The sequence below is a fragment of the Hypomesus transpacificus genome, chromosome 14 (genome assembly GCF_021917145.1).
Source record: "Hypomesus transpacificus isolate Combined female chromosome 14, fHypTra1, whole genome shotgun sequence".
NCBI lineage: Eukaryota > Metazoa > Chordata > Actinopteri > Osmeriformes > Osmeridae > Hypomesus > Hypomesus transpacificus.
The window spans coordinates 4863885-4878507 of NC_061073.1; the positions used below are offsets into that span (position 1 = coordinate 4863885).

The 14623-nt window shown below is 49.0% G+C and overlaps 1 protein-coding gene across 1 annotated transcript; it reads left to right on the forward strand.

Moving 5' to 3' along the window:
• Window positions 1-180: 180 nt before the first annotated feature.
• On the forward strand, window positions 181-12444 carry nr1h4 (nuclear receptor subfamily 1, group H, member 4). The gene is made up of 10 exons (XM_047034393.1): window positions 181-379; window positions 1464-1654; window positions 4190-4600; window positions 6250-6390; window positions 8456-8598; window positions 8901-8999; window positions 9334-9433; window positions 9688-9834; window positions 11726-11839; window positions 12206-12444. The coding sequence occupies exons 2-10, from the start codon at window positions 1561-1563 to the stop codon at window positions 12442-12444; spliced, it is 1488 nt and encodes a 495-aa protein (XP_046890349.1). The 5' UTR covers window positions 181-379; window positions 1464-1560.
• The last annotated feature ends 2179 nt before the right edge of the window (window positions 12445-14623 follow it).

A 14623-nucleotide genomic window follows, 5' to 3' on the forward strand; every position in this document is an offset into this window, starting at 1 on the left:
GGAGGGCGGGCTGGACACCCTGGGAGTCAGCTCTTTGGGAGACATGGAGGCTGGATGAGTTGTTGTGGGGGTGGGGGGGGGGGGGGGGGGGGCGCGGGGGTCGGGGTGGGGGGGGGGGGGGGGGGGGGGGGGGGGTTGACGGGGGTAGGGAGGTTGGCTGTGTTGCTTGTGGAGGGAAATGGACAGTTTAATTAATAACTATCGTCCCTGTTCTCCATGACCCCGGTCTGTCACACACATCTCTCCGGGAGGATTCTGCCAGATGCAGCCCAGCAGTCATGAGCAAACACTGATGGTGCTGTACTTTACAGTTTGGAGATCTGAAGGCGAACGCAGGCACAGAGCCATCCACCGGGAGACAGAAGGTAAAGACCACGAGGTAGGAATCTCTCGGAGCTGCCAGTGGAGTCTAGGCGTCTTTGATGTTGATGAAAACAAGAAGCTAGGGAGAGAATGAGAGAGTGAGTGAGAGATAGAGAGAGAGAGAGAGAGAGAGAGAGCTTTGTGAGAAGTAGTTTCTGTGTTGTAGGTTGTCAGACTGGTCCTGAGGCTATGGTTTGTATTTTGATGTGGGTTGCAGTAGCTTGATCTCAGGGGAAATTAGTCCTGGATAATTAAAAGTCAGGTGAGATTTATGAACGGTTCACCGGTGGCTGTGTTATCACATGACACATCAGGACTCAATGTGGCCCACTGTCAGGTAACACCTACACAGAGAAGCCACAGTGGAATCTCACTGTGTCACTGACTGTCTCACTATCTGTCTCACTATGTATTGTCTTATGATCTGTCTCACTATTTGTCTCACTATGTACTGTCTTATGATCTGTCTCACTATCTGTCTCAATATCTGTCTCAATATCTGTCTCACTATCTGTCTCATTATCTACTGTCTCACTATGTACTGTCTTATGATCGGTCTCACTATCCATCTCACTATCTGTCTCACGATCTGTCTCACGATCTGTCTCACTATCCGTCTCACTATCCGTCTCACTATCCGTCTCACTATCTGTCTCACTATGTACTGTCTCACTATCCGTCTCACTATCTGTATCACTATCTGTATCACTATCTGTATCACTATCTGTATCACCATCTGTATCACTATCTGTCTCACTGTGTACTGCCTCATCATCCGTCTCACTATCCGTCTCACTATCTATTGTCTTTCCGTCTCCTGTCTACCTGTCTCACTGTTTCCACTGTCTACTATCTACAGCCTCCACTTTTGCCTCACTGTGTTCCATCTTACTTTCTACTGTCTCCACTGTCCACTGTCTCCTATCACTATTGTCTGTTGTCACTGTGAGCCCCTCTACCATTACAGGAGAGGGAAATGTGCAGTTGTGGCAAAATGAAACAACCATAAGTGGCGTGTAGCGTGTCATCAAGCAACTTCTTATTTACATGACCTGAATAACCTACTCACCGATGCATTCATGCCTTTTGCAATGTTACAGGATTGGACAGAAGGGGAGTTTACAGGTGGATTCTTTCCCTGTTCTGGGTCCAATCATATCTCCACAACTCTAAGTTGGTCCTGCACCACGGCCCAAAATGAATGAGTGGGTGGGCCCCGATGTCAGTGTGGGGGGGCCAATACAGATCCCCATTGATGGTTACTCCCTTTCTGAGACATCCCACTTTGTAGGTAAGTGACGTACCCCCCCCCCCCCTCCCCCCACCCTCCTGGAGTCAGTGACCAGCTCTGACATACATCGCTGTCACAGTCTAACCTTAACCCTCAGACCCTATGATCAACTTACCTCAACAGTAACTAGATAGCCAGGACAGGACAGCTAGCAACACAGGCCAGGCCAGGACAGGTAGCCAAACAGGCCAGACCAGGACAGTTAGCCACACAGGCCAGACCAGGACAGCTGGCCATACAGGTCAGGACAGCTAGCCACACAGGTCAGGACAGGACAGCTAGCCATACAGGTCAGGACAGCTAGCCACACAGGTCAGGACAGGACAGCTAGCCATACAGGTCAGGACAGCTAGCCACACAGACCAGGACAGGACAGCTAGCCACACAGGCCAGGCCAGGACAGCTAGCCATACAGGTCAGGATAGCTAGCCACACAGGACAGGACAGCTAGCCATACAGGTCAGGACAGCTAGCCACACAGGTCAGGTCAGGACAGTTAGCCACACAGGCCAGACCAGGACAGCTGGCCATACAGGTCAGGACAGCTAGCCACACAGGTCAGGACAGGACAGCTAGCCATACAGGTCAGGACAGGTAGCCACACAGGTCAGGACAGGACAGCTAGCCATACAGGTCAGGACAGCTAGCCACACAGACCAGGACAGGACAGCTAGCCACACAGGCCAGGCCAGGACAGCTAGCCATACAGGTCGGGATAGCTAGCCACACAGGACAGGACAGCTAGCCATACAGGCCAGAACAGCTAGCCACACAGGCCAGGACAGGATAGCTAGCCACACAGGCCAGGCCAGGACAGCTAGCCATACAGGTCAGGACAGCTAGCCACACAGGACAGGACAGCTAGCCACACAGGCCAGGTCAGGACAGCTAGCCACACAGGCCAGGCCAGGACAGCTAGCCACACAGGTCAGGACAGGACAGCTAGCCATACAGGTCAGGACAGCTAGCCACACAGGCCAGGTCAGGACAGCTAGCCACACAGGCCAGACCAGGACAGCTGGCCATACAGGTCAGGACAGCTAGCCACACAGGTCAGGACAGGACAGCTAGCAATACAGGTCAGGACAGCTAGCCACACAGGCCAGGACAGGACAGCTAGCCACACAGGCCAGGACAGGACAGCTAGCCATACAGGCCAGAACAGCTAGCCACACAGGCCAGGACAGGACAGCTAGCCACACAGGCCAGGCCAGGACAGCTAGCCATACAGGTCAGGACAGCTAGCCACACAGGACAGGACAGCTAGCCACACAGGCCAGGACAGGCAGCCACACAGGCCAGGTCAGGACAGCTAGCCACACAGGCCAGACCAGGACAGCTGGCCATACAGGTCAGGACAGCTAGCCACACAGGTCAGGACAGGACAGCTAGCCATACAGGTCAGGACAGCTAGCCACACAGGCCAGGACAGGACAGCTAGCCACACAGGCCAGGACAGGACAGCTAGCCACACAGGCCAGGACAGGACAGCTAGCCATACAGGCCAGAACAGCTATCCACACAGGCCAGGACAGGATAGCTGGCCACACAGGCCAGGCCAGGACAGCTAGCCATACAGGTCAGGACAGCTAGCCACACAGGACAGGACAGCTAGCCACACAGGCCAAGCCAAGGATGGCAAGGCAGCTCATATAGCTCGATGCATCCGTCACACAGCAAGGTGTAACGATGCAGAGAAATGTGCCTAGCGGGTTAATGAGTGACCATGGCAACCTTTGGCCCCCTTGGCACTCCTCAAGCAGACAGCAAGGTGTCCTGTGGGCATGAGCTGCTGCACTACTGTTTCTCTGGGTCTGAGGAGACACTGGGGATCAGAGAGAAGCATGTCCAAGTAGAGGGGCAGCCAGAGGTAGAGAGAAAGGGGGAAGAAGAGAGAGAGAGGAAGCCAATCCTGGGAGAGCTGGGTCTCACTAAAATGGCAATGGTCCAGAACAAGTCTTCAGGAGGTCAGTATCTCACCAAGGTTCGGGGCAGGATGTGTGGATTGGCAGATGTAAATACAGCTGGTGACAATATACGTCAGATTACATATTGGATTTGAGGGAATTTTGTCAAATTTTTATAAGCCATGAAATAATAACTTGTCAATCTACATACTTTGATAAAAAACTGTAAGAAATCCTGTTCAACCCTGTAAATCAAGATGAACCATAAATGCTAGAATTTGAGAGCGTGTCAACTTGGTAACGAAGCTTTAAGGCAAATATACGCTGTTTTGAGGTGTTTCTGGTTTAGGGGGTGTTTCTGGTTTAGGGGGTGTTTGTTGTTTCTGAATACAGTAGATGTTCAGCTTGGGCCCTTCTATCAGTCCATGGTATGTTCAGACAGCGGGTAGTTAATTATTGTTGGGTTTATGTGGCAGTGAAGATTACTATCCGCACTTACGTTAAAGTTTACATGCTATGAATTGGCTCTCTGCTGTATGTAAATGCTCACACTATCCCTGTGAAGCTGGTAATAACGTTTCATTGAAATGTAAATAGGACCGTGTTACATTATCATCCCTCGCCCCAGACATTTTGGCAGACCAAGGAACTTCTCTTCTCCAAGACCAGGACGTCCTACCCTTCTCCAGCTATCCCAGCATGCAACCGTACCCCTCGGTGGATCAAGATCAAGACTCAAGATTAACTTTGCCCCCTATGTCGTCCCCTTCCTACTACCCCGGACCGCCTTACTATGCCCCCTACAGTGGGGAGGACTGGTATGGCCCTGCTGCTATGTACGAGCTGAGGAAAGAGCCCCTGGAGGGCGGCTATGGCGGCGAGGTGGACGCGGCGCCGGCAGCGTTAGCGCCTGTGGTGTGCCGGAGGTCGAGGAACGCCTCTCTCACAGGGCGGGTGAAGGGAGAGGAACTGTGTGTGGTGTGTGGAGACAAAGCATCGGGATACCACTACAACGCTCTTACATGTGAGGGATGTAAAGGTAGGAGGACCTGAGGACACAGTGACATGTGAGGGATGTAAAGGTAGGAGGACCTGAGGACACAGTGACATGTCAGGGATGTAAAGGTAGGAGGACCTGAGGACACAGTGACATGTGAGGGATGTAAAGGTAGGAGACCTCGAGGACACAGACACTGTTGTTGCTTTGGCTCAGGCAGTGGAGCAGACACTGATTGCAATTGAAATATAATTGGATTTGATTTGTTTCACTTGTTTAAATGCTACTCTCTGCGTGGGCTTGGAGCTAACCTCGTGTTAATCCTAAACAAGTGCATCGCAGCTCTTGTTAGAAAGCAAACACTTCAACTTTTCCAGCTGATCTCAGAGGGAATGATGTTCATTAAGACGAGAGCGGGCTGGCTACATTGAAATATTCCACAGAGGAAATTTGATTGTGAGGTGTAGAGAAGAGAATGCAATGGGTGACTCACAAGTGATGTGCTGTTGACAAATGACTTGGAAGTTCTCCCGCACTTATGAATGAGTGTTTGTTTCTTGAACTGTACCTAATTGTAAAGTTCCATGATGGCTTTATGTGAGTGGCAAGAAGAACCTTTCACTGTTGGTTGATTAGAAAGATTCCAAGTAGCAGAATCGGTTGTCACCTGTGTTAACTTGTATATCAGAATAAGGTAAATACTACAAAGGTTATTTTATGAGTGACTTTGGCACCCTACCAAAGTAAGAATTGCCTTACCAGTCACATTACAATTCTGACCTTTGTTGCTTTAGGTCTGGGTTTCCTGTTTTGGTGGGGTTAGCTCTTCAGGGTTGTTCTGTCCTGGTGTGTCTGTCCTGGTGTGTTTGTCCTGGTGTGTCTGTCCTGGTGTATCTGTCCTGGTGTGTCTGTCCTGGTGTGCCTGTTCTGTTGTGTCTGTCCTGGTGTGCCTGTTCTGTTGTGTCTGTCCTGGTGTGTCTGTTCTGTTGTGTCTGTCCTGGTGTGTCTGTCCTGGTGTATCTGTCCTGGTGTGTCTGTCCTGGTGTGCCTGTTCTGTTGTGTCTGTCCTGGTGTGTCTGTTCTGGTGTATCTGTCCTGGTGTGTCTGTCCTGGTGTGCCTGTTCTGTTGTGTCTGTCCTGGTGTGTCTGTTCTGGTGTGCCTGTTCCGGTGTGGTTTGTTCTGCATGGTGGTTCTGTCCTGGTGTAACAGCCAGATCAGGTTCCCTCTCAGCTTACTGCTGTACAATGGGACAGAAACATGATATGGGCAGAGTTAATGTGTTAATGTGTGTCATTGTGCTCATTGCCAGGTCTAGAATTAACGCTTCCAAAGTTTTTTTATGAGCAAGTGTGTGTGTGTGTGTGTATGATGTCTTTATGTTACATCATTTAAACAATATGACGTACTGTTGGTGGTTCCATTGCAGAGATGTTGAGAGCATCTATAAATAGCTTCCCTCAAACCAGCCACCCAGTCAATTAGAGGGTCCATTACAGCAGTCAGCCATGCAAAACGTTCCGAAGGTATCATGTCAGAAGTTCCCATATTATCACAGAGTTCAACAATGTGTGTTAAATACGTGAAGGTTTCTTGAGGTAGGGCGTTGGATTATTCCACTATGGCAGCATGGTAATCCTGTCCCGTCCCCCCCCGCTCCCACCTACCCCCATCTCTTCCCCCCCTTCTCCAGGCTTCTTCCGACGGAGCATCACCAAGAACGCCGTGTACAAGTGCAAGAACGGCGGCAGCTGCGAGATGGACATGTACATGCGCAGGAAATGCCAGGAATGCCGTCTGAGGAAGTGCAGAGACATGGGGATGCTGGCCGAATGTGAGTCTGCAGGTCTGAGGAAGTGCAGAGAGATGGGGATGCTGGCCGAATGTGAGTCTGAGGAAGTGCAGAGAGATGGGGATGCTGGCCGAATGTGAGTCTGAGGTCTGAGGAAGTGCAGAGAGATGGGGATGCTGGCCGAATGTGAGTCTGAGGAAGTGCAGAGAGATGGGGATGCTGGCCGAATGTGAGTCTGAGGAAGTGCAGAGAGATGGGGATGCTGGCCGAATGTGAGTCTGAGGAAGTGCAGAGAGATGGGGATGCTGGCCGAATGTGAGTCTGCAGCTTTGGGGCGCCAGCGGCGGCGGTCCCTCTTCAGACATCCTCACATGCAGCACCATACCCAGTCTAATAAGGGATCTGGTTACATTTAATTAAACAGACTATATGCTCATGGTATATATATAATTACAGCAGAGTATCAACAAAGCTACTTACTGTACTGCAGTACTTGAGTTATGGCTTGGTAAATATGCTCAACAAAAATGTTCAGGTTATGGACAGGCTGCAGAGACAGAGGCAGACAGGCTGCAGAGACAGAGACAGACAGGCTACAGAGGCAGACAGGCTACAGAGACAGAGACAGACAGGCTACAGAGGCAGACAGGCTACAGAGACAGAGACAGACAGGCTACAGAGACAGAGACAGACAGGCTACAGAGACAGAGACAGACAGGCTACAGAGACAGAGACAGACAGGCTGCAGAGACAGAGGCAGAGACAGAGACAGACAGGCTGCAGAGACAGAGACAGACAGGCTACAGAGACAGAGGTCTGTTTAGAGGATTCTATAGAGCACTGCAGCTCTGAGGACGTCCGTGTATTCCAATGAGGACGCTGTGGGACTGGACCATATCAGCAGTTACACACACTGCATTAGAGGCCTTCTGAGAAAAGCTCATTGTGGAGTTTGACATGCAGCACTGAGGCAAAAGGACATTGTGGGAAGCCTCACACAATGGGAGGGGCTCGGCCCCGTTCATGGAGAAACTATTAAGGGGATTGGGTGGGTTTGGGGGGGGGCAGAGAGGGGAGGGGGGGGGCAGAGAGGGGAGGGGGGGGGCAGAGAGGGGAGGGGGGTTGCACATAGGCTGGGGAATAAAGTCATAAAGAACTCTCTTCGTAGGATGAAATGGGAAATTGTAAACGTGATTTAAGAACGGTTCACTTCGAAGTGGATTTACCTGTGCTCCAGTGTTGGTGTAGTCATGGAGGAAACCCAGTTAGCAAGTCCATTTGGATCTGTCAGGAGAGGAGGGGAGCGGAGCGGAGCAGGAGAGAACGGAACAGGCTCACGTTACTCATGAATTCTGCAGGGGAAGTTGTGATGAATATTGCAGGCTGCGGGCTGTTCTGAGCTCCGGCCCATAGAATGAGGAGCTGAGATGGGACCGGGCAGCCGGGCAGACTCCCTGCTGCCCAGACGTTGCTCTGGTGTCAGGGACTGGAGGTGTCTGAAGTCTCTTGTTCAAGACAGAAGGAGATCTTTGACTTCAGTCCAGGTTGTCAGCCCAGAATCCACTGCAAGATGTTTCTGAATCGCAAAAAGAAAATCCCCAAATCGAATTTGATTTTACAGTGTGATTATAGATGTCCTCGGTATGGCTGAACACCATATACTGTTTTATGTTCAGTATGAGCACAGATTATATTTGAATTGATGAAAGGAATCATTTAAAGTAGAGTTTGCACCAACACCAAGTATTTATCTATCTGTTTCTTGACTAAGGTGCACTTAGCATTGTCCATTGTCCTCATGGCAACTGTTGCTAGGATTGCATCACTAGAGAAACGGGAGCAGTGATGACGCACGCTATCAGCCCCCTCTCTGACCCCTGACCCTTGACCTCTGATGGAGTCAGATGGCTGAGCGGTGAGGGAGTCGGGCTAGTAATCAGAAGGTTGCCGGGTCGATTCCCTGCCGTGCAAAATTACGTTGTGTCCTTGGGCAAGGCACTTCACCCTACTTGCCTCGGGGAGGAATGTCCCTGTACTTACTGTAAGTCGCTCTGGATAAGAGCGTCTGCTAAATGTAAATGTCTCACTATGTCTCACTTCTGGACAGGCCTGCTGACGGAGATCCAGTGCAAGTCCAAGAGACTGAGGAAGAACACCAAGGCTTCTCCGGGGAGGTCTACAGGGGATGAGGCGGAGGGGGGGGACATCTCAGACACGAAGCAGGTTACATCCACCACCAGACTATCAAAGGTACACCCTCCTCCCTCAGTGCTTTCCACAATCCAACACACCTGTCCAACACACCTGTCAGTGTTCAACAACGCGTTCAACAGTGTTGAACGTGTCGGCAAGGCATTCCAATTTATTTCACTTCAGGACACCGGCGGATTTGCTGATCGACTTAATTTTTTTTTTAAAACAAGTGTTATCAAGTGTACATGGGTTGCTAAGTGTCCCAGTTCAACCTGTGCACAGGGGTGCTAAGTGTCCCAGTTCAACCTGTGTACAGGGTTGGTGCAATGTGCAAACCACTGTGTTTTGTTTTTCCAAAGGAGAAGGTCACACTCAGTCAGGAGCAACAGGCGCTGCTGAGCTTCATTGTCGATGCATACAACAAACATCGAATCCCTCAAGACATGGCCAAAAAACTGGTACCATACTGCTCATTTTACCATCCCATCCAGTAGGATTAAGTTTACACAGACATGTTTGTGTGAACATGCTTTTGAGATAGTTTGTGTTGGGCTGACAGATTCTCTCTGTCCTAGTAAGAGGCAGGCTGGGTTCTCCCTGTGTCAGTAGGGGTTACGTAACTTTTATCAGGAATTTGAGGCCTGTATCTCAGTCAAGGTTGGCCATGTATTGTCAGGCCAGTGTTTTAGACTGTTTTAGTCTTAAATAGGTTGTTCTCTTCTTTCTGCCGCTACTGGAACACTTCAAAATAAAAGTTATCTTACAACTCATTTTGTCACCTTGTCTGTGCAGCTACAAGAGCATTTCAACGCAGAAGAGAACTTCATGCTCCTGACGGACATGGCCACCAGTCATGTACAGGTTCTGGTCGAGTTTACCAAAAACATTCCAGGTGTGCACCCCCTCAACCTAATAATGATAGTCTTTTGTCTTTGACGTACCAGAAAGGAGCTTTGCTCATTATGTCTATTGATAAACATACCCAATTATCAATCAGCTTATATTTAATACTGCAATAACAATAAGGATAACAGATCGTTTTTTTGCCATACCTAAACTGTGCAAGCTGGGTGTCAGAATCAGAAACGTTCCAATGATGTTTCCTGTTGAGTAGTGTGTTAACCATGTTGGTGTGTGTCTGCCAAGGTTTCCAGGCCCTGGACCACGAGGATCAGATTGCCCTGCTAAAAGGCTCAGCGGTGGAGGCCATGTTCCTGCGATCGGCCCAGGTCTTCACCAGGAAGATGCCCCATGGACACACAGAGGTCCTGGAGGACAGGATACGCAAGAGTGGTGAGATATATCACAACATCCCAGCACTGATCATATCAGCGACACACAGGCTTATTACAAGGTTTTAATACCCGACAGGCAGACAGACAGGCAGACAGGCAGGCAGGCAGGCAGGTAGATAGGAAGGCACGTAGACAGGCTGGCTGAAATATAGCCAGGCACACAAATATATATATATATAGGCAGTTTGGCAGACAGACAGGCGGGCGGACAGACAGGTAGGCAGACAGACAGGTATGGCCAGCGTGAATAATAGAAGGTTCCGAGTGAGGAGTTCTAACCTGTTGATCTAGCAGGCTTGTGTTACCCATGTACAGGGAGCCTGATGGCCCCTACTGGCTCCTGTTTCTCTGTGCTGCGAGCCTGGTCACGCCGCCAGGCAGGGAGCTACAGGAGGCAGGATGGAGAACTCACACTAGCCCATCCCCAGATATCAAACTCAGACGCTGCAGGTGTTCGTGTTAGGGACTGGGAGTGGGGGAGATTTGGGAGGTTGGTGGATTTGTCGACTTGCGAAAGATGTGTCTTGTCGCCAAGCTTATTTATACATCTTTATTCATGACTTGGGTCACTTTCAGATCTGAGTGCCTCAGCCAAAGCAATCCAACCCAATATGTTGTCAAGGGCAGTCTGAGCTGTCAGCCTATCTGAGCTGTCACTGCTGTCACTGCCCTGCCTGGACAGCTGAAAGCCAGCGTGCCAGAGCTGGTCCAAGAGCATGCGTCACCACGGTCCCCTGGCGCCGGTCCAAAATAATAACCAGGCCCTGAGATATTCATGCTAAAGGCCAGTGAGGGGGAGAGGAAAGTGATGCTGTCTAAACAAGCCATTGTTCTTTATCTAAACATCGAGGGGGTATTGTCCCCCTCTCTCTGCCTCAGAGCCCCTCTGGCATTTCTGAAGCCTTCAGGCTTTGGCTTGACAGGAGAAGGGCTTCAACCTCCCCCTCAGAATTTAGATTCTGAATCAAATCCTCTGAATGATAATATAGCAAGGACGTCCTACCGCTCCAATGTGTCATGGCGGTCATATTTTCTTTTTTTCCTTTTCTTTTTGGTGTCATCGGCAGGAGAATGTGTTGATGTTGTTTTGACAGTCTTTGTCTGCTCTGGCGATTATATGTCCAGCACTGCCACCCTATGGGGGGGGGGGGGGGTGGAAGCAGAACCTAAGGGCCCACTTCATTCAAGACATGGACCCCTCGCTGCTTTCAATATCTTCCCAACCTCTTTTTTGATGGCAAATATCTGGATGAAACCATACTTTCCATTTTGGAACATCTATGAGCAAAGATGGTGGTAATATCGAGCTCAAAGGTTAGTCTAGTGCTTGAGTTGACTATCAGAACAAATCTGGTACATTTATGCCGTCTGTTGGGTCAGCCGTACCTCCTGGTCTGCCAGTAGAATCGGTCTGCTCCATTCTTCTCCAGAAACAAGGAAATGGCAACTTTCCTTGGTTTGACGGACAGATGAATTGGTGACTGACATTCAGGGCTTTTGTCCTTGTGCAGGGGATGCGTAAGAACGGTATGTGCATTTGTGGGTGTGCCCCTGTCATGGTTAAGCTCCAAGTCAAACATTCAATGTGTCATCTTTGCATAGTGTCACAACACCTATCAGGAAGTTGACATTTACATTTACATTTAGTCATTTAGCAGACGCTCTTATCCAGAGCGACTTACAGTAAGTACAGGGACATTCTCCCCGAGGCAAGTAGGGTGAAGTGCCTTGCCCAAGGACACAACGTCATGTGCACCGAACGGGAATCGAACTGGCAACCTTCAGATTATTAACCCAACTCCCTCACCGCTCAGCCACCTGACTCCCATGTAAACAAGCCTAACATGTGATTAAGCTTTTTACAATGAAGTCATGTCTTCGATCCACAGGCATATCAGAGGAGTTTATCACACCGATGTTTAACTTCTATAAGAGCATCGGAGAACTACATATGCTGCCCGAGGAGCATGCTCTCCTGACCGCCATCACCATCTTGACACCAGGTCAGTGTGGCAGGGGACAGTTAGGAATACAATGAGCTTCCTCTTCATCAATCAGAATCGGGTAAAACGTTTTTGATACAGTCAAATTTTATGTTGAACTCGATCTGTCTAGACCCAAACCCTACTGCAATCAAATCCATAAAAATCTTAGGCAAATGAAACGCACCTACTTTCAGATACTGCCCAGTATAACTGCCTAGCTTGATCCTAAGGCAGTGTCTTTTCTAAGTTTTTACTTAACCTTAATTTTACCAGTCAAGTCAATTAAGAACACATTCTTATTTACAATAATGACCTGGCAATGTATGAAAGAGCTCTTGTGAGGACAATTTGGGAATGAAACGGTCCTGTCACCCTGTCGTGCAGAGCGGCCATACGTGAAGGACCAGGCGGCCGTGGAGAGGCTGCAGGACCCCATGTTGGAGGTCCTGCAGAAGTTCTGCTGCCTGCAGCACTCGTCCGAGCCGCAGCACTTCGCCCGTCTGCTGGGCCGACTGACGGAGCTCCGGACGCTCAACCACCACCACGCTGAGATGCTGGCGTCCTGGCGCATGAGCGACCACAAGTTCACTCCGCTGCTCTGTGAGATCTGGGACGTGCAGTGACCCCCCCTCCCACACACACACACACACACATGCAGTGACCCCCACACACACACACTTGCAGTGACCCACACACACACACACTTGCAGTGACCCCCACACACACACACACATGCAGTGACCTCCACACACACACACTTGCAGTGACCCCCACACACACACACATGCAGTGACCCCCCCCCCACACACACTTGCAGTGACCCCCACACACACACACTTGCAGTGACCCCCACACACACACACTTGCAGTGACCCCCCCCCACACACACTTGCAGTGACCCCCACACACACACACTTGCAGTGACCCCCACACACACACATGCATCGACCCCCCCACACACACACTTGCAGTGACCCACGCACGCACAAACCTTTGAGACCCAGGATGATCATGTGACCATCTCAGACGATGCGTGAGCTCCGGAAGGCTCTCATGACAGACAGGCTGTTGGAGGCATCGACTGTTGTCATTGTTACATCATGTGCATGCTGCTGTCATGTGATGTATGTTGAGGATCTGATGTGTACACTTACCGAGGTACAGAGGTAAAACCAAATGTGACAGTATTTAAAAATAGGCTGTATTGACTCATTTAATGTAAGAATGACTGATCCCCTTAGTTTATAAACCTACATGTAATCCCCTATCAAACTTGTTAGGCTTAGTCAATGTTGACACTCATCATATTGTACCTGTGTTTTCGTGTTCCTACTTGTCTGAATTGCTGCTTTGGAGCAACAATTTGAAATTACCTGAGTAATACTGGACATTTATCAAAGGGTGTCACCAAAAAAAGAAAAAGATAATTATTTTGGCTGTGTTGAATAAAAATACAAAATACATACATAATACTGAAACATTAACAGCCAATAAAATATCTGTGTTTGTTGTTTCTTGTGTGTAAAATGTATTTGATTTACTGCCACTGAAAAACCTGACAGGATATATATCTGTTCCTGGTACATACTCCACCCAGAAACTATGCCATGAATTAAGTATTCAAGAACATCTAGGTTTATGAATTTACAATTACAGTATGCCTTAATTTGTAAAAATGGTAAAACATGATTGAAGATCAAAGTAGATTTAACCTTTATCTATGCCACTCATTAGTATTCTGTATAATCAGAATGTTAATGTACTGGTGTTTCTTGAGTGTTCATAGTTATTATTATTTTCTAATTTTGTAAATGTTTTACTGTAACTTTAACCATTAAGATATACTCTATACTATCAGGGAGGACCTGGCAAGGAGAGCAGACAAACAGCACATGACAAAATACTAGAAGGGTTGTTTTATTTACAAAGTTGATTTTCTTTTAATATAATGTGATCTGTTGTGTAAGTGGTGGATGTAAGGTGTACAAAAACAAATACAGATCTAGAGTCAACTAAATAAGATAATAATAAATAGACTTAATTAGGTTGACTTGTAATGTGTCTTGAATGGTTCTGAACACAACAATGATCACAGATACCCCCCCACTGATAACCAAGATTCATTTCCTATTAAACTTGTTAGACCCAGTCAGTGTTTACTCCTTTGTAAATAACAAAATCGATCAAGTTGGATACTGAAAGTGATTATATTCATCATAACTCACTTTGATCTCACCACCGTCATCACATCCAGGAAGGTCACCCTCACCAAGGTGGTGCTCTAGTTAGACACCACCTGGAGACATCGTCTCCATGCCCTTATTGGACATCATGACCAATGTCCTGATCCTTAACGGTGGCAGCATCCTCTACCCCCCTCTCCAGGTGGCCTCTCAGATGGTCACCAGTAGAATCACTCTCTGAACTGGTGGGAGAACCAATCAAAGCTTGTTTTTTTTTCAAGTACCTTCAGTAAGGAGGAGCCCTGTCTCTTCCGTAAGATGCCCTCCCTCCCTCCCTCCCTCCCTCCCTCCCTCCCTCCCTGGCCTCCCTGGCCTCCCTCCCTCCCTCCCCAGAAGATCGTACGGCCTACAATGTCATCTGGAGGTCACCCCCTCGACCTGCTCATGGGGCACTTCCAAGACAAGAAGAACATTTGTCACAAGAGTTGGTCTCAGAAGAGCATTTCCTGGCTGCTCCAAGGCACTGGTGAGCGGATGGCATGTGCAGCACTCGTTTCTGCTGGAGGTCGAAGGTCAAACGGGAGCCAAAGGAAAGTGATACCATGCCTCTGATGGGGGA